General features: G+C 46.2%; 1 protein-coding gene across 1 annotated transcript in view; it reads left to right on the plus strand.

Annotated features, from left to right (window-relative positions):
• Positions 1-13,343: 13,343 nt before the first annotated feature.
• ddx43 (DEAD (Asp-Glu-Ala-Asp) box polypeptide 43) overlaps positions 13,344-26,400 on the plus strand; it is an 86,414-nt gene continuing 73,357 nt past the window's right edge. The window contains exons 1-2 of the mRNA XM_038800476.1: positions 13,344-13,699; positions 25,758-25,813. Of these exons, the coding sequence (XP_038656404.1) occupies positions 13,396-13,699; positions 25,758-25,813 (360 nt within the window). The 5' untranslated portion in view covers positions 13,344-13,395. The remainder of the gene's footprint in view (positions 13,700-25,757; positions 25,814-26,400) is intronic.

A 26,400-nucleotide genomic window follows, 5' to 3' on the forward strand; every position in this document is an offset into this window, starting at 1 on the left:
CAAAGGGCCATGGGAATTATGGCCAACCCAGGACTCACACAGATACACAGCCCATGTGTACCTGAAACACAGGTAACCAGACCTGATCAAAACTCCCGCTCATTTGCATTTTAATGGCCCATTTTCCCAGGACAATAGAACTTCAATCAAGCAACAGGTACAGCCACAGACTGATCGGCGCCACTCCCCTTACTCAGAAAGCACAACTGCCAAGGTCAATGACCGCTAAGGACCCGCCCAGCCACCAGGACACCCGCCCCTTTATCGAAGACAGTCATCAGAGCCGTGTCGAACTATTGGGTCCAAGGTTAAGGACCGCCCCAAAGAGCGCAAAATCCCAGAGGGATAAAAGAGGACACAGCCATGTGTTCTGTCTCTTTTGGATCCAGCCTGTGCCAACCCAATCGCAGCAGGAACAGCCAGCTAAGTTCAAGACCAACGATTGGTACCTAATGGATGAGCCCAGCAGAGACAGAGCCACTTTCTTCGAACCAGCCAAGTGAAATCCAGATAAAGGCCTTTATCCATTTGCACAATGCCGGTCGCTCTGAAGTTAAGTATCGGTTATTGTAGCTGATAGGTGTAGTTTAATTCATTTTTTTTAAATGTTTTTTTTATTGAGTTTTCATATTTTATATATGACAAATTACAAGTTATTAGAGAGAGAGAGAGAAAAAAAAAAAAAAGGAAAACACAAAAATTTAACATGAATTTAACATGAATATTTACAGGTAAGCATCTTCATAACAATAATTGTGGCCGCCCCCTTTAGCCAGCATACATATTTTACATTCCCCAATATGGCCGAGGCACATGTTTATAGGCATTTATTTATAGTTTGGTTTTGGGCCTTGGCTTGCCATCAAACCCCCATACCGAGCCCGTAGCCCCCCCCCCCCTCCCTCCCCCCGGCTACCTTCCCCCGATTCCCGTCCATTTTCCCCTGGTTCTTGGCCACCCGACTATTCTTCCTCATGTACGTTGGCCACAAACAGGTCCCGGAACAGTTGCATGAATGGCTCCCACGTTCTGTGGAAGCCGTCGTCCGACCCTCGGATGGCGAATTTGATTTTCTCCATTTGGAGAGATTCCGAGAGGTCGGACAGCCAGTCTGCAGCTCTGGGTGGTGCTGCTGACCGCCAGCCAAACAGGATTCTACGGCGGGCAATCAGGGAGGCAAAGGCAAGGGCGTCCGCCCTCCTCCCCAGGAATAGATCTGGCTGGTCTGAAACCCCGAAGACCGCCACTATCGGGCATGGCTCCACCCTCACCCCCACCACTTTGGACATAGCCTCGAAGAAGGCTGTCCAGTACTCCACAAGTCTGGGGCAAGACCAGAACATGTGGGCGTGGTTGGCCGGGCCTCTCTGGCACCGCTCACATTTGTCCTCCACCTCCGGGAAGAACCTACTCATACGGTTTAGTTTAATTCATAGTAGATATTGTGTTTGCACCTTGAGATAACTCTTGTGTATGTAAATAAACCATCTTTTGAACTAACTAACTGGTTGTGTGGTCATTTGATCGATATAACGGAAAGCTTGTGGTTCACCGAGATAAATAGAAATACCCACAGTATTGACGACACTGTTGGGACCGAAACAGAGCAACATTATTTGTGAACTCTGGTGGGACTCGATTAGGTGTGACACTCCGAGAGAACCCACAAACTTTCAATCCAATTGCGAGAAAGAGAAAGAACCACACGTGCAAGTCCCATATCGACCAAATAACTGAATTTCGGAAGTGTGTCCTAACCCGCATGCGTACCTAACAGGAAGACTAAGGTAAACCCGTTAGAATTATGTACAACTATCGAGGGATTGAAGCCGGAAAATAGCTTAAGCCATACCCGCTGTTCAAATCGCCGCCTTATTCCCCTGTCCCAAATTAAAAGTAGAGAAAGAGATAAGAAAAGTAATGGCCACTAAAGCAATGGAAAGATTGATGAATCCACAGGAACCTGAAGTTGCAGCAACCAGCAGAATAGAGCAATGCCCCATATGGGAGGAAGAGTTAAGGAAATACTTAAAGAGGAAAGGATGGCCCCTTTGGTCGAGTTTTTGCGCTAATGATGAATCAGGTCCAGGAAAGATAGGACAGACTTGGTGGGAGAACCTAAGCGAGGTCCACAAGAAAAATGTAGGGAAAGCAATAGTGAACTGTTTGGCACAGTTGCGAGGTACAGAGGAGGTCGTGAAGACGCTCCGTAGGGAGTTAATTGAGAAGGAAGAAAAGAACGAGCGAAACAGTAATGAAAGCGAGAAGATAATTGAGCCACTTCAGGAACAGTTAGCAGCTAAGGATAAGGAAATGACCAATGTAAAACACACACATCAATCTTGTCTAGTTCACTTTAGTAGCTTCTAGACCCATTATGATAAAGCTTACCAAGATACACAGCGCGCAGTCCAGGTCAGAGAGGAAACAGAACAACAGGTCACCCAGCTAACTAGCAAATGCGCAGATTTAAAAGCAGCTTTGAGAGCGCTCCACTAAGGAACAGAGGCAAGGCACCATTGACCATGCTAAATGCCAACAGAAGATAGAAAAGTTACAGTCGCTACTGTCAGCACAGAATTTAGATGAGGAAGATGCTCCCGATTGGCAAGAGTTAAACGAAAGCACCCAAAGATATGTAGAGGACACGGGAAATCAAAATCGAGCCCCTCACGCTCCAAAAAGAAAAGCACCCGCAGCGCCGACTGCACAGGCAGCACACACCCCCACTCCCAATTCAACCCCCATGAATCCGGTTACCATACAACGCAGGTCATCGGATCAGGAGGAGCCTGATATCGTTTACACCACCCCACTATCCATAACCCAATTAAGAGACGCTTGCATGAAAATTAGTCCATTCCAGCCCACACAGACCTGCACAGCTTCTTTGAGGAGGTGCGCCAACAAAAAGTTATGTATGGCCTAGATGAGAGAGAGGAAGTAATGCTAATAGTTATGAGCCTTAGCCAGTCCGTAAGGTCAGCTTTGCCAGAACCCCAAAATGTAGCAGGAGGGACCCTACAGGAAATGAAAACAGCCGTATTAAATGCCATCGGGTATAACAAAGGAGATCCAGTCGAGGGTTTAAATCACTGCAGGCAAAAGAAGAGAGAACATCCGACCGCGTTTGCTGGTCGCCTATGGATTCATTTCGTGGCAGTCAATGGACAATTGAACCGCGCACACATAAATGAGGAGGACACCACTAAATGGTCCCGCACCTTAGTCTTGCATGCCACAGATGCAGGTCAAAAGGCTTGTGTAAACTACAACCCAGCAGACCACACACACAGTAAGGTTTGGGTACTTAAGCGACTTTCTAGAGCATGGGAACAAACCCTACACCGTCGGACACATCGGGATGATATAGAAGCAAACATGCACCCAGTTAGGGCTAGCCAGGACCCATCATGGATAAACGAGGGTAGACATGAAGGACAGCACCCCAGAGCACAGGCACCACAAGGTTGTTACAATTGTGGCCACACAGGGCATTACGCCCACAATTGCCAGCAAAACCCCCCGAACCATCAATGATAGCAATCACCAAGCCTCCCACCTAGGAACAAAGTTAGGCCCATGCATAATGTTAGCGCCCGTTCAAACGACCTAGCGTTTAACTCCACAAATTGATGGTGTTCATACTCCCCAACTTGGGTCTGTGACACACGCTGGGACAAATCCGGCAGACCAGCAGTGACAGGCACAGTCCAGGGACATACAGTCGATTTTCTTTGGGACACAGGAGGATCCCGCACCACTTTAAACTCCTCCACCATGTGTCAACAGGACAAATGGCCCACCACAGACACCATCACCCTGAGTGGATTCACAGGCCACATTCAACAAGGATATACCACGGTTCCCATACCCATCCAGATAGGGAACATTCGCACCAAACACCCCGTTGTTTTAGTTGACTTATCCCAAACCGCAGAGCACATTTTAGGCATTGATTTAATGAACTCACATAACCTGTCGTTTGACCCAGTAAACAAATGTGTATGGCGAATGGCTAAAACAGCTGGGGTTCCCGCCACGCTCACAGTAGGGGATTATGAAAACAGGATTTGCTCAGTCGGGGATTATTGGTTTAATCCGCAAACAATTAGTGCAGACCAGACGATTAGAGAGGTCCTCATAAAACACAAAGCTTCGTTCGCAAAATGCAAAAAGGATTGTGGGAAGTTCCCAGGTACAGTGAAGATTTCAGGCCCTGATCCAAAGCCGCAAAAGTAATATGGTTCCCACAACAAGCCGAGGGAGAGATTTCAAAGGTTATTAACAGTTTGTTAGACCAAGGAGTTATTCGACCCATAGCTTCCACAAATAATGCCCCAATTTGGCCCGTAAAAAAGCCCGATGGTTCATGGTGACTAACGATCAACTACCGAGAACATAACAAGGTAACCCCTTTAGTAGCCCCCACTGTTGCCATGACTCCCGAGACCATGCTCAAACAGGGAGTACAGGCAAAATATTTTGCAGTGCTGGACATCAGCAATGGCTTTTGGTCCATCCCATTAGACAGGGCCTGCCAATATAAATTCACGTTTATGTTTCAAGAGCATACCTCCCCCTCCATTTTCCACCGGCAATTGGCCAACGGACTTTCTAAATTTACCCGACCCGAATGCCTAATACAATATGCAGACAATCTGCTCTTGCAAACGGACACAAAAGAGGAACACGTATAGCTCTTATCTGAATTACTAGGCTGACTACAATCAATCAGATGTAAGGTAAACCCCAAAAAGGCCCAGATTTTAAAGGAAAAGGTTCTTTATTTAGGCACCATCATCACCCACAGGAAGAGAGAAATTGAGCAAAAATGGATCGAGTCCATCGTTAAATTGCCCCTTCCCCTAAATGTCACTGAACTCCGGTCATTCCTAGGTTTGGTAGGATATTGCAAAAATTATATAGATGGTTTTGCCACCAAAGCAGCCGCACTCTCAGAGCTCCTTAAAAAGAACGCCCCATGGGAATGGCTTCCGCAGCACACAGACGCCATTGATGATTTAAAACGCGCCCTAGGCACAGCCCCCGCTTTGCAAGTTCCAGATCCAGACTTGCCCTATGCCATTGAAGTAGCAATCTCCGACCAAATCCTATCAGCAATGCTCCGGCAAGAATGACACGATCACTTAGTGTGGTGAATTATAAACCTAGTAATTCACACTGTTCTATTATATGTATTGTGTCCTTGTGGGCTCTGTATATGAGCCGTTGTGCGGCTCTGCCCAAAGGGGGAGATGAGGAGTTTGTACTGGGCTCCACCCTTGGCTCTGCCCATGGCTCCGCCCATGGCTCCTCCCACTAACCGGAAGTATAAAGCTCTGTAGTCGTGAGCCTGCTGCCAGTTCATCTCATCGCAGGCAGGCTCTGTTGTAAGATTATTAAAACCACTGTTCACTTCCAATCACGTGTCTTGTGAATTGATGGTCACATCAATTAGGACCTGTAGCCTATTACTGTAGAGCAAGGATTCTCAGCCTGCGGACGGCACTTGATTGCAGTCTTTTGGGCAGTATAGTACTTTGCGTACATTACAGGCCTCAACCCAGTCACGATCTTGACCAAGCACACCCCCACGCAACTATTACTAGACGGTAGATTAAAGGACGGTTCAGTCAGCCAAATCAGATCAGCTCGCTGGACACTTCTGTTACAATGCAGGGACATCACGGTAAAAAGCACCAAGACCCACATATTTCTGGCTGATAATCTCCAATATGCGGGGACCCCACATGAGTGCCAGATCATAGCAGCCCAATACCACACAGCACCCTTTATCCCAAAGTCACTACACCCATGAGCAGGCAGTAAGACACAGTATTCCCGAGACAAAGGGGTACTTTAAAAATTTATCTAGATGGTTTGTCCACAATCGAAAATGGAGTTAGAATTACTGGTTGTGGAATTTACGGGAAGACCTAAAGGGACGGCCACTAGAAGATTGGATTGGATTGGATTGGATTTTGTTTATTGTCACTTGTACCGAGGTACAGTGAAAAGTATTTTTCTGCGAGCAGCTCAACAGATCATTAAGTACATAGGAAGAAAAGGGAAGAAAAGAAAATACATAATAGGACAACACAAGGTATACAATATAACTACATAAGCACCGGCATCGGATGAAGCATACGAGGTGTAGTGTTAATGAGGTCAGTCCATAAGAGGGTCATTTAGGAGTCTGGTAACAGCGGGTAACAGCGGGAGATCTCTTTAAAATTGCCCGGACATATAGGTTCCCAAGCAGCAGAACTCGCAGCCATAGCCTTTGTAATTCAGCACCTCGGCTCTTTTCCAACCCCCGCAGACATACACTCAGACAGCCTGTATGTGTGCAACAGTTTAACAGAATTCCTGCCCCTGTGGGAATCTCGAGGTTTTGTTTCAGCCGATGGAAAACCCCTACCCTCTGCCCTATTGTTAAAGCACATTCTCAGGACAGCCTCAGATCGCACATATGGTATCGTTAAAGTAAGAAGCCACCATCGCTCTTCCCCACCCGGTAATATAAAGGCAGACACCTTAGCTAAAGCAGGATCCCGCCATGGTCACTTCTGGCAGCCACCCAAAAGCGAACCGATACACTCAGTCCAGGTTTCCCAGACCAATATTGAGGATCTATCCCAGGCCCAAAAAGCAGACCACACCCTCAATCAGGTTTTAAACGGCAACTTCCCAGCCCCCTATGATAAATGGAAGGACTCACTGACTGTACAGGACGGCATAGTTTTAAAAAACGGAATTTATGTGGTCCCCACCCAGGATAGAAAGCAGCTCATTTACCAATTTCATGACACACACGGACATCAGGGGATAGACAACCATTGCCCATTTAAGACTTTTGTGTTGGTGGCCCGATTTAAAAAGCAATGTAACCCATTATGTTGAGAATTGCCTTATCTGTGCTCAGAACAATCCTGAACATTACTCAATGAAAGGACAATTACATCACACCCAACCTGTGAATGGCCCTTGGACAAATTTGCAAATCGATTACATTGGCCCCCTTCCCCCTTGCAGAAATGGTTTCAAGTTCATGCTGGTTGTAATCGACACCTTTACTAAATGGGTAGTAGCATTTCCCTCACGGACAAACAAAGCAAAGGCCACCGCTAAGATTTTGACCCTACAGATATTCACACGCTGGGGTCTCCCCCACAGCATTGAATCAGACCAAGGTTCTCACTTCACCAGCAGAGTCATGCAAAATATTTTCACAATTTTTGGGATCAGGCAGAAATTCCATACAGCATTTCACCCCCCAATCCAGTGGCATTGTCAAGAGAATGAATCGAACTTTAAAAGCGAACATTAGGAAGATGGTGCAACAGAACAATGCCACGTGGGACACAGTCCTCCCATTTGCTCTCATGTTTATTCGGAACACCGTTTCCAGTTCAACAGGTTTCACCCCCCACACTCTCATGATCGGACAGCCCATGAAGGGTATTGAATATTTATTAGGCCTCGATCTGGCAAGCCCCACCGTAACCACCCTCACCCACGAAAAGGCATCCAACAGGTTACAGATAACATTAAAGCGGCACAACTCACTGCAGCTGCCCGATTAGGCGCTAGAAGGAAGCAGAGTGAAGCCTGCTTTGACAAAACCCTCCACCCCGTAGAGTACACAGTGGGTTAGCAAGTAATGGTTTCACTTTACAACCCCAGTTCTTTCCTCTTCCCCCAAATTTGCAGGACCCTACTCCATTTCAGGCAAAGTGAGCCCCTCCGTGTACAAGATAACATACCCCAACGGTAAAACTGGTTGGTTCAACATCAACCAACTCAAAGTCTATGGATCACAATGTAGCCACTCCCACCACATCTCTCTGGCATTAGGAGACGATCACACCCCGCCCATCGACAACCTAGTCCGACCCCTATGCTAACCCTCCCCCAGCCATGCCGGCATTTATCCCTTACCTACGCCCATAAACCCGAACTTGTCTCTGCCCATAGGTACAGACTTTCATCTTGAACGTGACTCCAACGACAGCAAGAGCCTCCCGGATTTGATTACTACCCCTGAACACTGGCGCAATCTCTCTGACCCCAGTCATCCCAGCCCCTGGAACCATGACTTAGATATCTTTGACCCCCTATATGCCCTCCTCCAGCCACCGCCACAGCCACCGCCCAACCACAGTAACTTGCAGCTACCACCCGACCAGAGTAACTTGCCCTCCACTCCCACCGCCCCTTTGCCTCACAATAAACAAGCCCCTCTTTGGCACCGCGACAACTCCTTTCAGACTGGAAAGGCATGATGACTCGGATTATCCGACAGCCCACGCGGCCAAGCCACAGAAACGGCAGACACGAGTCTGGCAACCGGGAGATGTTGATGATTCAGATACTGACTCTCGTTTCGGTAACGCTTTTACAACACTGTTTGGTACAGAACCCTGAGGTGTCCAGATTATGAGAAATACACCTAAGTATTAAGGTGTCCAAAGTTTTGATGGAGCCTGTCTGCCTTTTTCCTTCTTTTTTCTACTACATGGTTTTAATTCATGTCGCCCGACACAAAATTACTCTTCTGATTCGAGGGTACGATGCCCAATGACAGTTAACGGTACACATTTGTTGGGAAACAGATCACTGTTCTCCCAGTCTTTATCACAAGTTTCCACATGACTATAAACTCTTTCCGTCCACCCAGGTCACCCAGGTAGGGAGTAACGGCACTAATCCCCGCCCTACCTGAGGACCCAAAATGCATCCAGTCAGTTAAGCTCGGGTAGTGGAGTAACGGTACTAACCCCCGCCCTACCTGGGGATTCCACCCATTTTTCTCCCACAGCGGCCCACACACACCTCATGTTCCCGTCACTTCATACACTCTGGAATGGTTCTCTATACTCTGCGTTGCCTTTGGCAGGCCTTAGTTTCACCTTCTCTACACTCTCTTTGGTTGTGGTATAAAGAATGCATTTTGCCACGTTTCGTACACTTACTCCTTCTTTTCTTTACCTCCCGCAATCCCCTGGTTGTTCCCCACATGCTATTTACACATATGACACAATTGGTTGCCAATCACTGCTGCTATACACGCTGCCACGTGAGAACTACCTCTGAACCCTGGAACAAAACACTATGGCCGCGATTCTCCCAGACAGGGAGAAATCGTAAGGCTGGCGTCAAAACCGGGCGGGTTTGACGCCAGCCTCCCCCTCCCCGGCCGGGAACCGATTCTGGTCCCCGGTCGGGGCTAGTATGCCGCGGCCGTGAACTCCGGCATCGCGGGCTTAACGAATTTCGTTAAGCCCGCTTGCCAGAGTTTGCGCCGGCTGACGCATCACATGACGTCAGCCGCGCATGCGCAGATTGGAAGACTCCAACCCGCGCATGCGCGGATGACGTCATCGCGCATTTGCGCAAAACCCGCGCATGCGCGGGCCGGGATGCCCCTAAGCTGCCCCGCGAATTGATACAGCGGGGCGGCGGAAGGACAAAGAGTGCACGGGAATCGGATCGGCCGTGGTACTGCCGTGCCAATCGGTGCCATGGTTGCCAAGATCGGGACTTTACGGCCGTTTTTACGAATGGCCAGACCAGGTGTGTTTGCCGTTCGTAAAAACGGCCATAAAGGGCTTGGACTTCGGCCCATCGGCCAGCTGAGAATCGCTGCTGGCCGTAAAAAAACGGCGGCAGCGATTCGTGTCGGGAGTTGGGCCTGGGGGGGGGGGGAGAATAGCGGGAGGGCGTCGGACTAGCGTGGCCGTAAAAAATTACGACCCCCGCTATTCTCCGCACCGTCGTGAGTGCGGAGAATTGCGCCCAGAAAAACTGGCCACCCTGAAATTCGACTGGTTAAGATAAGACTCAACCACCACTGGTTACAAGTAAAGAAAAGACGGGTCAAAGAAATTGTCCACTCACTCCAAGCATCGACCACAAGTTGCGAGAGTCTCTGTACTTTAAAATATTTTTTGCATTCTTGTCTCTCCAAAATTGTATTTTGAAAAAAAAATGAGAGAGTCACACATGGTGCCAATCATAACGGGTAATTGAAGTAAGGAGAGAAAAACGAATAAAACGAGATATTAACCAAAGATAATAACAGATACTATGCTTGTACCCCCAGGTTACACTGAAAACTGTGACAATAAGCGATTTTCATTTCATTTCAAAACAGAAAACGCATGATGAAGCAAGGACTGCCGAAATGCGTTTGGGTTATCGCTGGACTTCTGCAACTGCGTGAACAACGAACCTTTGTAACAGACACTACACCGCACATAAAGTCAGACATCAAAACCCCCACCTGGTGCGAAAACATTGCCAAATGGAACCCCATTTCATACATGGTAGAGGCCCTTCTAGTAATTGCAATAATCTGCAGTGCCATTCAGACACTCGGCCTCCGTAAATGGCGAGCAAAAGCCTTCCGCTCCTCGATATATACAGTCCGATCCCCCTTCTTTGGAATTCAACAAAATTGAATTCATGTAGCAATCGCTGCAAAAAAATAAACCATGTACCTCTTTAACTTTATTAGGATTAAGTAGAAATGTGACACTGCTGTTTTAAATTTTGTACGGTAAATAAGTTCTTTGATATTCACCAGCAGCATGAAAGTAGATTAGATAGCAATATCTAGAGATCAACTGTGCGGATAAATTAAATGTTTTATAATGACCTGAATTAGATTAATTAATTTATGAATGTATTAATGGAATATTAGGTAAATGTCCCAAACGATAAGGTAGAGTAGAGTAGAACCTTGCCTTGACCAAGGGTGACCGGTCCACCAAGGATGAACTGGGATCAATAGTGTTATCCATCACGTTTCACATTCAGGATCAAAGGACGGAATGTAGCCATCTAAGGTGGCCACCTGCAAAGGGCCATGGGAATTATGGCCAACGCAGGACTCAGACAGATACACAGCCCATGTGTATCTAAAACACATGTAACCAGACCTGATCCAAACTCCCGCTCGTTTTGCATTTTAATGGCCCATTTTCCCAGGACAATAGAACTCCAAACAAGCAACCGGTACAGCCACAGACTGATCGGCACCACTCCCATTACTCAGAAAGCACAACTGCCAAGGTCAATGACCTCTAAGGACCTGCCCAGCAACCAAGGCACCCACCCCTTTATTGGCCGAAATCGAAGACAGTGATCAGAGCCCTGTCGAACTATTGGGTCCAAGGTTAAGGACCGCCTCAAAGAGCGCAAAATCCCAGAGGGATAAAAGAGGACACAGCCATGTGTTCTGTCTCTTTTGGATCCAGCCTGTGCCAACCCAATCGCAGCAGGAACAGCCAGTAAAGTTCAAGACTAATGATTGCTACCTGACGGATGAGCCCAGCAGAGACAGAGCCATTTTCTTTGAACCAGCCAAGTGAAATCCAGATAAAGGCCTTATCCATTTGCACAGTGCCGGTCACCCTGGTTATTGTAGCTGATAGGTGTCATTTAACTCGTAGTAGATATTGTGTTTGCATCTTGAGATAACTCTTGTGCCAGTAAATAAACCATCTTTTGAACTAACTAACTGGTTGTGTGGTCATTTGATTGATATAAGGGAAGGCTTGTGGTTCACCGAGATAAATAGAAATACCCACAGTATTGGCGAAACTGTTGGGACCGAAACAGAGCAAGAACTGGTGGGGGGTGGCCAGGGGGTGCCCAGTGGTTGGGCTGCGGGGTCGCGTATGGCGGATTGGGTTGGCGCACGGCCGGAACCATGTTGTACCACTGCAGGTCATCAGCTGTGTGCATATGCGACCCGTGACCTAGCCATTCTCCGATCTTTTTCGGCCGGGGGTGGGGGGGGGGAGTTTCAGTAGGCACCGGTGCTAGCCCCACACCGGTGCCGGATTTGGTGAGGGTTCACACCAATATTTCAGTCATAAAAGACCACTCATGCTCCACTGTAAAGGGACAGACAATCGGAGGAAACATGTGGCACAACTTGCATAGGGGCATAATGACCAGCAGGTGGTGGATGTGTTTAAAGAATTTGTGTGCCAGGGTAAAATATTTCCATGTGGACAGGATCAAAGATATTAAAATGTTACGAGATACAGGTACGAGTCAATCCCTAATGTTGTGGGAAGGGATATTAAAAGAAATGGTGCTGATCAGCAGCATTCTCAGAAAGGCTAGAAGTTCCTTTAGTTAAAAAAAACTTACAGAGTATGCTTGAAGACATGGGAAATAGTGGTATGCTTGGTCGAAACCTTGCCCATTGCAGGCATTCAATTCATTCTAGGGAATGATATTGCAGGATTCCAGGTGATCCTGATGCATACTATAGTTGAATAGCCGATAGAGAATTCTACCACAGAGAAATTACAAACAGCGTATTTGTGGTTTGTGTGGTGATGCAATCAGGGGCTCATAAACTAAGACAAAAGGTGGGGGAGTTTCAAGCCCAGGGTGAGTCTATTGTGATCTGATTATCTGATACCATTTTTAGCCAGCTGCAAGTCAATGAGGCAGACATAGAGAATGAGGCAAATGTATTCAATTCAAAAAGGTTGATTGAATTGCCGTAGAGTGACTTAATAGTAAAACATTTGAAGACAGCACAGCAGAGTGTAAATACCCTGATTGGTTTAGGGTGTCCTGTTGGATTTGGGCAATGCTGCTGAGTTTTGGGAGTCTCAAATGGGTTGTGGAGGGCACTATTGGGTTTAGGGGGCCTGATAGGTTTGGGGTGAACCGTTAGGTTGGGTGGGGCTGCTCTGATGAGGTTGGGGAGCTCCAATGTGTTTGGAGGTCTCTGTTCAGTTTGAAGTCTCTGATGAGTTTGGGGATCTCTGATGGGCTCGGATGTCTCTGAGGGTTTGGAGTTTCCGGCGAGTTTGAAGGTTTCTGATGGGTTTGAAGTCTCTGATGAAATTGCGGTCTCTGATAAGATTGGGGGTCTCTGATGGGTTTGGGAGTCTGGTGTGTGTGGTCTCTAATGAGATGGGGGTCGCTGATGAGTTTGGGAATCTCCGATGAGTTTGAAGATCTCTGACAAGATGGGGGTCTCTGATGGGTTTGAGGGTCTCTTATGTGTTTGGTGGTCCAATGGTTGTGGAGGTCCCTGTTGAGATGAGGGTCTCTGATGAGATTGGGATTCTGATAACATTGGGGGTCTCTGATGGGTTTGGGGTCGCTGATAGGATTGGGGTCTCTGATGGGATTGCTGTCTCTGATGGGTTTGGGGTCGCTGATGTGTTTGATAGTTCAATGGTTGTGGAGGTCTCTGTTGAGTTGAGGGTCTCTGATGGGATTCGTGTCTCCGATGGGTTTGGGGGCGCGCCCCCGCCCGGAGCGGGTTCGCTGCGCGCGCCCCCTGCGCGCGCCCCGATAAGGCGGCGGGCGCGCCCCCGGTGTGCAGGCGCGGATGTTCAGCGGGCGGACTGGACCATGTCGGACTGGGAGGCGGACAGCGGCGATGAGCAGGCGCCGAGGCCGAGGTCCGAGTGGAGGCCGCCAGCAGCGCCGAGCCCGGGCCCCAGCTGGAGTCAGGCCCGGAGCGGCCTTCGGAGCGAGCTGGGCAGCGGGGACCGTTGGGAGATCCGCGGGGACTCGAGGCGGGGCCGGCGGGGGAGGCAGGCCGGGGGCCGGGGAGCCAGCGGGGGGATTTCCCGGGACTGCCCCACCCCAGCGCCCTCCGCCTCAGCCTTCCTCAGCTTCTACATGCAGAGTGCCGCCGTGGGCACAGTGATAGGTGAGGGTCAATACCCCAGTGGGGGGGGTCAATACTCCAGTGATGGAATCAGGGGGGCCAATACCCCAGTGTGGGAGTCAGGGGGGCCAATACCCCAGTGTGGGAGTCAGGGGGGCCAATACCCCAGTGTGGGAGTCAGGGGGGTCAATACCCCAGTGTGGGAGTCAGGGGGGTCAATACCCTAGTGTGGGAGTCAGGGGGGTCAATACCCCAGTGTGGGAGTCAGGGGGGTCAATACCCCAGTGGGGGGGTCAGGGAGGGGTCAATACCCCAGTGTGGGAGTCAGGGGGGGCAGCAGGGTAGCATGGTGGTTAGCATAAATGCTTCACAGCTCCAGGGTCCCAGGTTCGATTCCCGGCTGGGTCACTGTCTGTGTGGAGTCTGCACGTTCTCCCTCTGTGTGCGTGGGTTTCCTCCGGGTGCTCCGGTTTCCTCCCACAGTCCAAAGATGTGCGGGTTAGGTGGATTGGCCATGCTACATTGCCCGTAGTGTCCTAATAAAAAGTAAGGTTAAGGGGGGGGGGGGGTTGTTGTTGGGTTACGGGTATAGGGTGGATACGTGGGTTTGAGTAGGGTGATCATGGCTCGGCACAACATTGAGGGCCAAAGGGCCTGTTCTGTGCTGTACTGTTCTATGTTCTATACCCCAGTGATGGAGTGGGGGGGGGGGGTCAATACCCCAGTGTGGGAGTCGGGGGGGTGGGGTCAATATCCCAGTGTGGGAGTCAGGGGGGTCAATACCCCAGAGTCAGAGGGGTCAATACCCCAGTGTCAGAGTCGGGGGTAAATACCCTGGGATGTTGGGGGGATAAATACCTAGCTAATTGCCCGTGTCTGGAGCGTGGGGATAGATGACCAATGCCCAGGTGTTTGTGTTGTGGGGAGTTAAATGCCCAGATGTGTCTGGGTGGGGCAATGCCCAGGCATGTAGGTCGAGGATGGTTAAATTCCCTGGTGTATGGAGGGGGAGGGGGAGGGGGGTGGCAGGCAATACTCGTCTTTGTGTGTTGGGGATGGTTAAATTCCCAGATGTGTCGATAGGGGTAATTGCCAGGATGCGTGTGTCGGGGCGGTAAATGCCTTTGGCAAGGGCATGGTTATCCACTGGACATTTGTGGGGTGAGTTCCCAGGTTTACATCATGGGTTGGTGTGAGCTTTAATGGATCAGTGGGCTCATCAGGATTAGACCCCCCCCCCCCCCCCCCCCCCAAGGGCCAGGGTGGCAGAGTGGTATTCCCCCAGGGATTGATGGGTAAACATCCAAACATTGGCGTCACTGGATAAGCACCCAGACATCTGCGTGGGTATTGTGTGCATGTTGAGATTAACTACCAAGTTATGAGTATTGAGACTTAGAGTCCCACTTCCCCCATCCTGATGTTAAATATAGGAATTTATTCCTGGTTTGAATATCAGTTGTAAGTAGGTGAAAAAACCAAAGGTAAATATTAGCATATGTCCAGTGATAAATACCTGGGTATTCACTGGTGTAAGTATAAGTGCTACATGCCCTAATGTAAATGTATGGCAACAACAGGTTAAAGTCCAAAGATTTGTTTCAAATCAGTAGCTTTCGGAGCACTGCTCTTTCCTCCGGATTCACCTGAGGAAGGAGCAGTGCTCCGAAAGCTAGTGATTTGAAACAAACCTATTCGACTTTAACCTGGTGTAAGACTTCTTACTGGGCTCACCCCAGCCCAACACCGGCATTTCCACATCATAAATGTATTGGGTAGGAACAAATGTAAATATCTGAGGGTGAATTTCAGGAGTAAATCGTGATGAATACCTGGGCGTGAATGTCGGCTGTAAACACCAGATGTGAAACATTCTTCAGTTCCTATCTCTGTTTATGTTAAGTGTAAATATTCAGGTTCAAATGTCAAAGTCTTAATGTGTCAGGAGTTACTCGCCGCAGAAATCTGTCTGTGACTTGCTCTTGTAGCCACTGTATATATGTGACTGGTTGGGTTTCGGGTCAATGTTGACGCATCCCCCTACTGCCCACACCCACCCACCGCCAACCACAAGATGTTGATGATGGAGTTTCAGTTAAGGTTATGCAATTGAACATCAAGGGGACATGATTAAATTCACTCTTTATGGAGATGGACATTGCCTGACACTTGTGTAGTGTGACTGTTACTTGCCACTTATCAGCCCAAGTCTGAATGTTGTTCCAGGTCTTATTGCAGGTGGGCACAGACTGCTTTGGTATTTGAGGATTTTCATATAATACTGAACACTGCAATCATCAACAAACATCCCCACTTCTGACCTGATGGAAGGGAGATCATTGAAGCAGCTGAAAATAGTTGGGCCTCGGACATTACAATGAGGAACTTCTGCTGTGCTGCCCTGACACCTACGATTGGCCTCCAGCGACCACAGCCATCTTGCTTTGCATTAGGCTTGACGCCAACCAGAGGAAATTTCCTTATAATTCCCATTGACTTTAGTTTTGCTAGGCTCCTTGATGCCCCACTCGGTCACATGCTTTGTTACTGTAACGGTGTATAGTCTTTTTTTTTGTATTTGGTTGTTCAACTGCTTCTTGATAGCACATGTGAATACTAGGTGTAAATACTGAGATACCTGAGTCAACACTCGAGGTATAAACCTGGTTGTGAATACCATTGGGTGTTCCTGGGTGTCCATAGCTGGATAAAGACCAGGGAATGGTAAATACTAGAAGGGGTTAATGTATATGAAAACTTTAGAAAATAGGAGCAGGAGTAGACCATTCGGCCGTACAAGTCGTTCATTCATTATGATCATGGCTGATCATCCAACTTAGTAACCTGTTCCTGCTTTTCCTCCATATCCGTTGATCTCTTTCGCCCCCAAAACCTATGTCTGATGCCTTCTTGAAAACAATGTTTTATGTCAACTGTTTTCTGTGGTAGCAAAATCCATAGGCTCACCACTCTGAGTGAAGAAATTTCTCCTCGTCTCTGTCCTAAATGGTTTATCCTGTATCCTCAGACTGTGATCCTTGTTTTGGACACCCAGCCTCGGGAACATCGTTCCTGCATCTACCCTGTGTAATCCTGTTTGAATTTTATCGGTTCCTGTGAGATCGCCACCCCCCTCCTCCCCCCAGCCCTTCATTCTTCTACACTCCAGTGAATATAATCCTAACAACTCAATCTCTACTCATAAGTCAGTCCTGCCATCCCAGGAATCGGTCTGGTAAATCTTCATTGCACTCCCTCTTTTTCAAGAACATCCTTCTTCAGATAAGAAGACCAAAGCTGCAAACAATATTCAGGTGATATCTCACCAGCAAGACATCCCTGCTCTTGTATTCAAATCTTCTCACGATAGATATCTATATATTATACTTTTTTAAATCCTTTAATTGGCATTTTCAACATTATGTACACTGACGTTCGTGTTTATTTATTGTACAGGGTAACGCAAAAAGTCTTTTGTCTTGCTTTACTTTATTTACACATTGCTGCCATCTAGTTCGGCATATCCACCCCCCCAGTCCCCTTTTGCCTAACTTCTCCCCGTCTCCTCCCACCCCCCCCCCCCTTGCTATCTTCCTTGATTGATATGGGGTTTTCCCCTTTTTTTTGATGGATGAATGGGAGGGGTGGCGGGTTTCCCCCCCCCGTGTTGTCCCTCTTTGCCCGTCCCAGACTCTCTGCCCCTCCCCCGGGTTGTGCGACCCTGGCGTTGCTCCTTATCTTTATTTTTCCTCTACTCCTTCCAGTTCTCCCTCTATTGGTTGTTGCTGGCCTCAAAACAGGTTTTGGAACAGACCGACAAATTGCCCCCATGCAATAAGGAAGCCTTTCTCCGACCTTCGGATGGCGTATTCGATCTTCTCCAGATGGAGAAATTCCGAGAGGTCAGCGAGCCAGTCTGCAGCTGTGGGTGGTACTGCTGATCGCCAGCCGAGCAGGATTCTCCGGCGTGCGATTAGGGAAGCGAGAGCTAGGACGTCTGCCCTCTTCCCCGTGTGTAGCTCTGGCTGCTATATAAACATGGTATACCGGTATGGGATAGGCAAATACCCATCTGTCTATTACCAGAATAAATACCCTTTCGTGAAACGTAGGGTAAAGTGCCAGGGTAAATAATGGGCTTGGAGGGAGAGGTAAATACCCAGAAGGGTCATTGCCATGTGTGAATATCAGTGGTAAATACCCAGGTGTGAATACAGTAGATCCAGGTCAAGATCCAGATGTGTGCAGAATGACCTGACTGTGTACTGTGTTTATCAAGTGGGAAATACCGGATTAAATATCAGAATAATAACATAAGGACAGGATAAACCCCATAACTCCAAGATTGCCCTGCTATTCATTAAGACAACCTCTACATGTAGCCTATCCTTTGATTCGTATTGAGACCAAAATGACCCTCGATGATCTTGATTGAGACTGACCCACAGCAGCACTCTAGAATAGAGAATCCCAAAGGTTCACAACCTCCGCAGTGAAGATTTTTAAACATCCCTTAAAGGACACCTTCTCCTGAGACTGACACCAATTCTAGACTCTCCTGCCTCTCAGCATCTACCTTGTCAAATCCTCTAGAAATTTTGTACGTCTCAATGAGAATCACCATTCTTCAGAACTACACAAAACATAAGGACCCTGCTATTAATTTCCCTTTTTGGATCGCCCTCCCCATTACAAGAATAATTTAGTGAACCTTGTTCATACCTAAGGCAAGGATATATTTCCCGTAGAAAGTTATTCCAGATGTGGTCTCACGAAGGCCCCTTAAAATTGCAGCAAAACCTTCATTCAAGGGTTGTGGGTTTCGCTGGCTGGGCCACCATTTATTGCCCATCCCTAATTGTCCTTTGCAATAAACATCAACATACCCTTTGCCTTCCTAATTACTTGCATGATAACTTTGTGTTTCGTGCACAAAGAAATCCAAATCCTTCCGGATTTCATTATTGACTAGTTTCTTGCCTTTTAGAATATTTTGCTTTTCCACACTACCAAAATGAATTTCACACTTCCCAACATTACACTCATTGATCTTGCTCTTGCTGTCATTTCATCAGTCTCTATCCCTTTGCAGTTTCTTTGCACCTCCTCATGGATTACTTTTCCACCTAGCTTTGTGTAGTCAAACTTGGATATATTTTGCTTAGATTTATATCTTGCTCTCATGCCCACATGTCCATCCTTGGTCTACTGCAATGTTCCAGTGAAGCACAATGCAGCTGAAAGAATAACACCGCATCTTCCGATTAGGCATGTTACAGCCTTTTAGACTCAACAGCTTTAGATTGAACTTTTCTCGACCATCCTGACCTTTTTTAAAATTCAGAAATGTTTTTGCCCCAATGCATCGCCCTCCTCAACTGTCACTTGTCTCCAATTATCACATTCTGCTATCTCATCTTAATGCCACTATTGGCACCTTCTGTAGTCCTTTACACTGCCATTAAGACTTAGTCTTGTACCTATCTACTTGATCCACTCCACTCCCAACAGTATAAAATCCATCATAATTAACATAGAACAGTACAGCACAGAACAGGCCCTTTGGCCCTCGATGTTGTGCCGAGCAATGATCACCCTCCTCAAACCCACGTATCCACCCTATACCCGTAACCCACAACCCCCCCTTAACCTTACTTTTTAGGACACTATGGGCAATTTAGCATGACCAATCCACCTAACCTGCACATCTTTGGACTGTGGGAGGAAAACCGGAGCACCCAGAGGAAACCCACGCACACACGGGGAGGACGTGCAGACTCCGCACAGACAGTGACCCAGCCGGGAACCGAACCTGGGACCCTGGAGCTGTGAAGCATTTATGCTAACCACCATGCTACCGTGCTCCCTCTCTTCGCTTGAGGAAATCATATGGACTCGAAACATTAAACATTAGCTCTTGTTTCTCTCCACACATGCTGCCAGACCTCCTCAGTTTATCCACATTTTCTGTTTTAAATTTATTTTCTGTCGTCTGCATTGTTTAGCTTTTATTATAGTGGATATGTTGCACACTGCCCCCCCCCCCCCCCCCCCCCCCCCCCCCCCCACATCCATCTATGATGTGGAGATGCTGGTGTTGGACTGGGTGAGCACAGTAAGAAGTCTTACAACACCAAGTTAAAGTCCAACAGGTACCTGTTGGACTTTAACCTGGTGTAAGACCCCTCATCTAAGTAATGGATAATGGCTCATAAACAACTGAGGTCCTGGCAGCATTCGCTGGTTGCAGTTTGCCATCTCAACAATGATCAGTTTATTCCTTTTCTCTATTCATTCACCAATCTTCACTATTGACCAACCACTTGAACCCTAATCTTGTGCAGTAAACCTTGTATGACGTCTTTTGAATGCATTCTAAAATTTCAAATATGCTGCATCCACTGGTCCTTGATGGAGAGTGATTTTTTAAAAAGGAGTATAGTGTAATAAATGTAAAAGTTGTGAATTTAATTGCTATACTTGCCTGATAAATTTGTGTTTTATATGCAAAGACATCTAAATCCTTCTGAGTTTCATCAATTGAGTAGTTTCTTGCGCTTTAAAAAGAATATTCTGCTTTTCATTTCTACTAAGTGCTGCTTTTTGCCTCCAATACTTGTGGTTTATGTAAGCTTGCAATACATATTAAAACAATATCCAGGTGTTTATTGCCAACTAATTTGTAGAAGCAAAAACTTACAACAAACTAAAATGTAAATATAAATAATCTAGACTTAAATATGGCACAGCAGGATGCCTCTCTGGACTGCAGTATGTGGGGGTTTATGAGGAGCCAATCTATCCCTAGTGGAACACATCGGCAGTAGATGTTTATATTTCGATCTCTCTGGCTCAAGGTCATTTGAGCTGGAATGCAACTTGGAGACACCCCAGCACATAATGGAGCACATCTGGACAGTTTGCTTCAGTCACACCTTGTGGAGAGGTGCAGGTGTAGAATGAGTTTGGTGAGACCTATAATGTGTTTTAGTTGGGATAAAAGCAGAAGATCTGTAGAAATTGATCTTATTCAACAGGTGCAATATATATGCTACCTGTGAGGATAAGGATTAAGACCTTTGGAAGCATAGTCAGAATGGAGCAGAAGGCTGTCCAAGGGTGGGGGAGGTGGAGAATGGCAATTTGTGGGAGAATCAACAGGACAGCGAGCGTCCTTTGTGGGCAAGATGAAGAGGCCCATGTGGTATGTTGGTACCCTGGTACGAGGGTGAAGGCCATCCCAAACCCATTTGAAAGCATACTAGAGCTGGGACAGGGGAAGGATCAATGATGAAACTCAGAAGGATTTAGATGTCTTTGCATATAAAACACAAATTTATCAGGCAAGTATAGCAATTAAATTCACAACTTTTACATTTATTTACACTATACTCCTTTTTGTGAGCCATGTTGGGAGCAGAGCCATAAGGAAGAGTAAACCAGGGTCCAGTTTGGACGGCCAGGAGCTCAGAGTGAAATTTAAAGAATATGATCGCGCAGACAACAATCTAAAAATTTCTATGCATGCCATGTGCAACTTGGTGTAGGCATAAGTGGATTAAGGAGGTGAACATCTGGCTGAAGGTGTGCTTTGGTAGAGAGTCTTGCATTTAACGCAATGTTGGCACACCCACTGGGACAGGAAGGAAATGTTGAAATGGGCTGTTTGTGAACTGGGCAGGAGCCAAGATTCGAGTGGAAAGAATAAGTAGGTGGTGGGTGTGGGAGGGAGGGTTCATGTGGGAAGGTAATATAAATAGTTCAAAACAAACAAAAAGGGAAAAAGTAAAGTCATGCTTTATGCAATGCAGGTAAAGAGAAAACCTATGATTTAATATTAAAACTCAAAAATGAGAGTAAAACAATAGGGCAGACGAACAGGTTAATATGTGTAGTCCAAATAAAATTCCTTTATGCAAACAGATGAGTATAACGTACAAATCAAATGATTTGCAGGCACAATTTCAACATGAAGGGGTTGATAGGGTAGCCATTGCTGAGATATGGCTGTAAGATGTTCAGCACTGGGAACTAAATTTATCAGGCCAAAATCTTCAGGAAAGATAGAAATAATGGCAGTGAAGAGGTGATCATGTTTCTCCTCTGTTAGTAATGTATCTCAGAAACGGAATTCAACAAGCTTGGTACGCAGGGTTATGACAAGGAAGAACAGATTTGTTTTTGATAACGATCCAGATCCTGGAACTTTGGGAAATAGGGAAAATTTACCTTTTTTAAGAATATTCTAGGTTCTATTCAGAATGTATCAGCTGCCGTTTATCACAGCTGTCAAAATATGAGCAGAGTTTTTAGAGCAGATTGTTGGATGTGGATTGGCCTGAAGCCAGTTGGTGAGACTGAAGCTCATAATAAAGAAGATTTATTTTCCCAGCTTTGCAGTTCCAGAGCATCAGCCAGGCAGAGACAAACCTAAAGGAAGAGCTATGCAATTGTAATGAAATTGAGTTAACACAGTATATCAGGGTTATGCACTTAACAATGCTCTCTTCATTTGTTAAGAAAGAAATCACTTTAATGATCTGAGAAGTAAGAAAGCAGTGGAGACTTGGGCAGAATTAAAAAATAGAAAAGGGAGTTTTATGTAACTGCGAAGTATAAAATTGTATAAATTGCAGAGATTTAATCAGCAGGCCAAACATAGAATAAGAATCGCTACAGTGCAGAAGGAGTCCATTTGGCCCATCATGTCTGCAGCTACCCTCCAAAAGATTACCCTACCTACGACCACTCCCCCGCCCTATTCTTGTAACCCCATCTAACCTACACGTCTGGGGTGTGGGATGAAATTGGAGCACCTGGAGGTTGCCCACATAGACATGAGAGAACGTGCAAACTCCAGACATTCACAAAAGGTGAATCGAACCCAGCTCCCTGGTGCTATGAGGCAGCAGTGCTAACCATTGTGCCACCCATCCTAAGAAGCTAATATTGAATCAAAACAAACTCTCAAAATTGATATAAACAAAATAACAGTGAAGAAGAAAATAATGACTTTAAAGAGTAACCAATTCCCCAGAACTAGATGGTTTATATCCCTGGGTTTTTAAAAAAAAGTAGTGTAAGAACGTTGTAATTCACTAACTACAATCTTCCAAAGTTCTCTTGCCTCAGGAACCCTTTTCAATTTGGAGAATTGTGTATGTCACTCCATTATTTTTAAGGTGAGGAGGGATCAATTTGCTGGGAAACTAGTAAGTCTATAACTAGGGTGATTGAACAGCTTGAAATATTTCCGCTAATCATAGAACCAACTTGTAACAGGTAAGGCACACCTGATGATTGTGACTGAAGTGTTTTCAAGATGTGGCTAAGTAATGGACAAGGATATTATTATATGAACTTCCAGAATGCATTTAATAAAGTTTCTTATAAGAGTAAACTCATAAGAGACTTGGCAAGAAATGAAGCTCATGCAATTGAAGGTGAATTATTGACCTGATTATGTAACAGGAGGACAATAGAGATACTGGGCAAGTGTACTAATTGGCATATGTGTTGGGGGCAGAGCTATTTGACGTATTTAGTAACAACTTAGAAGGTGAGGTGAAAACCCATATACTAAAGTTTGCCGAAGACGCACACAGGTAACATTATTAGCTATGTACATGGAAACATAAAACTGAGAAACCACATTAATAGATTGAGTGAATGTGCAAGACTGAAAATGGATTTTGATGTAGATAAGCATGAGGTGATCCACTTTGGATCATAAAAGTATAGAGCAGGGTGCTTGCCAAGTAGTAAAAAGCTAGGAACAGTGAAGGTCCAAAGAGACTATGAGTTCCATGTAATAGATCATTACAATGTCAGAACAGGTACAGAAAATAATCAAAAAAGGCTAATGGAATGATGACCTTTTCATCTATAGGACAAGAATACAAGGGGGTTGAAGATATGTCACAGCTATACAAAGACAAGTTAGCCCACACCTAGAGTATTGCAAGCAGTTCTGGGCATCACACCCTTAGAAGGATAGATTGATGTTGCAATGTGTAGATTTATCAAAATAAAGCTTGCATTCCAAAGGTTAAATTATGAGGCAGGATTACACAAACTAGTGTTGAATTCCGTGGAATTTAGATGGTTAAGTGGCAGAATCATAGAATTCCTACAGTGCAGAAGGAGGGCCATTTGGCCCATTAAGTCTGCACCGACCCTCTTGAGACTACCCTGCCTAGGCACACTCCCCTGCCCTATCCCTGTAACCCCATATCCCCACCTAACCTGCACATCTCTGGACACTTGAGGGGCAATTTAGTATGGTTGGGCAGCACGGTGGTGCAGTGGGTTAGCCCTGCTGCCTCACGGCGCCGAGGTCCCAGGTTCGATCCGAGCTCTGGGTCACTGTCCGTGTGGTTTGCACATTCTCTCCCCGTGTTTGCGTGGGTTTCGCCCCCACAACCAAAGATGTGCAGGTTGGGTGGATTGACCACGCTAAATTGCCCCTTAATTGGAAAAAAGGAATTGGGGAATCTAAATTTGTTTTTTTTTAAATTTAACATGGTCAATCCACCTAACCTGCACATCTTTAGACTGGGAGGAAACCCCGCAGACACGGGGTGAAAGTGCAGACTCCGCACAGACAGTCAACCAAGGCCGGAATTGAACCGGTATCCCTGGCACTGCGGCAGCAATGCTAACTACTGTGTCACATGCCATGGTGATTTGATCAAAGTAGTCAAGGGAACAATGTAGATAGAAACTTTCTGCTGTTTGGGGAGTGGGTATATGGAGTATGATCATAAATCAGTTTATCTCATGGTATGGCAGAACAGGCTCGAGTAGCTAAATGACCTAATCTTGTTCCTTTGTTCCAACCCACAAAGACGTTGCAACCCTCAATGCAATACTCCTCAAAAACATTGCAATTCCCTTTCATAAAACTGTGACTTGGTATAATGATAACGGGTAAATATCAAGGGGTGAATAATGGTATTGTCTGTGTGGAGTTTACACATTCTCCCCATGTCTACATGGGTCTCGACCCACAACCCAATAAGATGTGCAGGATAGATGGATTGGCCACATGAAATTTCCTCTTAATTGGGAAAAAAAGAATTGGGTACTCTAAATTTATTTATTTTTAAATTCTGATGGTGAATACTGGGATAAAATACCAGCGGTTGATACTCTGGTAAATCACTCTCATTCCACTACTTCTCCCTCCACCGTACGTGCACTAGAGGGCTAGTGGTTGCCATCAGTCAAAAGCAGCTCCCGCTGTTACCAAATTCATAAACAACCCTCTTATGGACTGATCTGATTAATACTGCACTCCTGTATGTTCACCGATGCCGGTGTCTATGTATTACATTGTGTGGCCCTATTACATATTTTCTGTTCATGTACTAAATCATCTGAGCTGCACGCAGAAAAATGCTTTTTCCTGTACCTTTGGTACACATGGCAATAAACAATCCAACTCCAATCTGTGATTAATGCGGAGCTGTGGAGAGCTCACCTTCTCCCGGGCGTTCCACTATATGGAAGCGCATTCTTCTTGAATGGTTTATCCGCTGAGAATCTGATGAAAGTTCCCACAGCAGGCACCAAAGGAGCTCGAAATAGGTGATCATCCCATATTTGCTTGTATTTAAAGGGTCTATTCCCTATTTAAGGTGCAGGGCTGGAGCATAATGTATGCACATGTACTGACTACCATATTGGAGCCTTAGCCTGTTTTGTTCCTATATTATAGACACAATGTGATCCTATTTCTGAATCGTATCAGTTTAAGTATGGAACATAAGTAGAGATCATTGGCATGACATGTAGGATTCACTTGGTTTCTGGTGTCCAGGGATTTTATAATGTTGTCTTAACTAATCCGTATTGATTCCATCCTACTCCAATAATCTGCTATGGTGTGTCTAAGGTCCTGCTGTTTGGAAGACCCTTACTGTACAATATCAAAGGAAGCGGGTTCGGTACAAGCACTGAACGTCTATATGGCACTTCATGCCAAGACAGCTTTAAATCAGTCCAGTAACTGTACAGCTTTAAATCCAGTAACTGTACAGTTGTTTGTTCAGTAGCATTGTCTAGCTCAGGGGTTGATACCACATTCATGTCTGTTTAGGTCGAGGAGGATCTAAAATACGTGAGCTGGAGGAAACATCAGGATCGAAAATACAGGTAGGAATTTGAAGAGACTTTTAAAACTAGAATTCATTCCATCTAATTGTGAAGTGTAATTTTTCCCCAAAATGCTAACAGAAACAGATTCTAGATACAGCAGGTCTGACTAATGCAGTCACCAGAAGGCCACTGGTAGAATTGTTAAAAGCTCTCCTCCATTTGGCTGAACTTGCCTTCCCTGAACAATTTCTTCTTTAACATGTCTCATTTCATCCAAAAACCAAAGCCATTGCTATTGCTACCTGCATGGGACACAATTTTGACTGTCTGTCTGTGGAGTATGTGGAACAGTCCCTGTTCCAGTCCTACTCCATCCCACAGCTCTTCGGTACACCAACGACTGTTTCAGTGCCACTTCGCGTTCCTGTCGACCTGGAAAAATGTGTTCATTTCACTTCCATTTCCATCCCTCTATCATCTTCACATCTTGAACACTCCTTTCCCTTCCTTGACCTTTCTATCTCAATTTCTGGGGATAGACTGTCCACCAATATCCATTACAAACCCACTGACTCCCACAGCTACCTCGACTACAGCTCTTCACACCCCACATCCTGTAAGGACTCCATCCCTTTCTCCCAGTT

The sequence above is a fragment of the Scyliorhinus canicula genome, chromosome 6, assembly GCF_902713615.1.
Source record: "Scyliorhinus canicula chromosome 6, sScyCan1.1, whole genome shotgun sequence".
Taxonomy (NCBI): domain Eukaryota; kingdom Metazoa; phylum Chordata; class Chondrichthyes; order Carcharhiniformes; family Scyliorhinidae; genus Scyliorhinus; species Scyliorhinus canicula.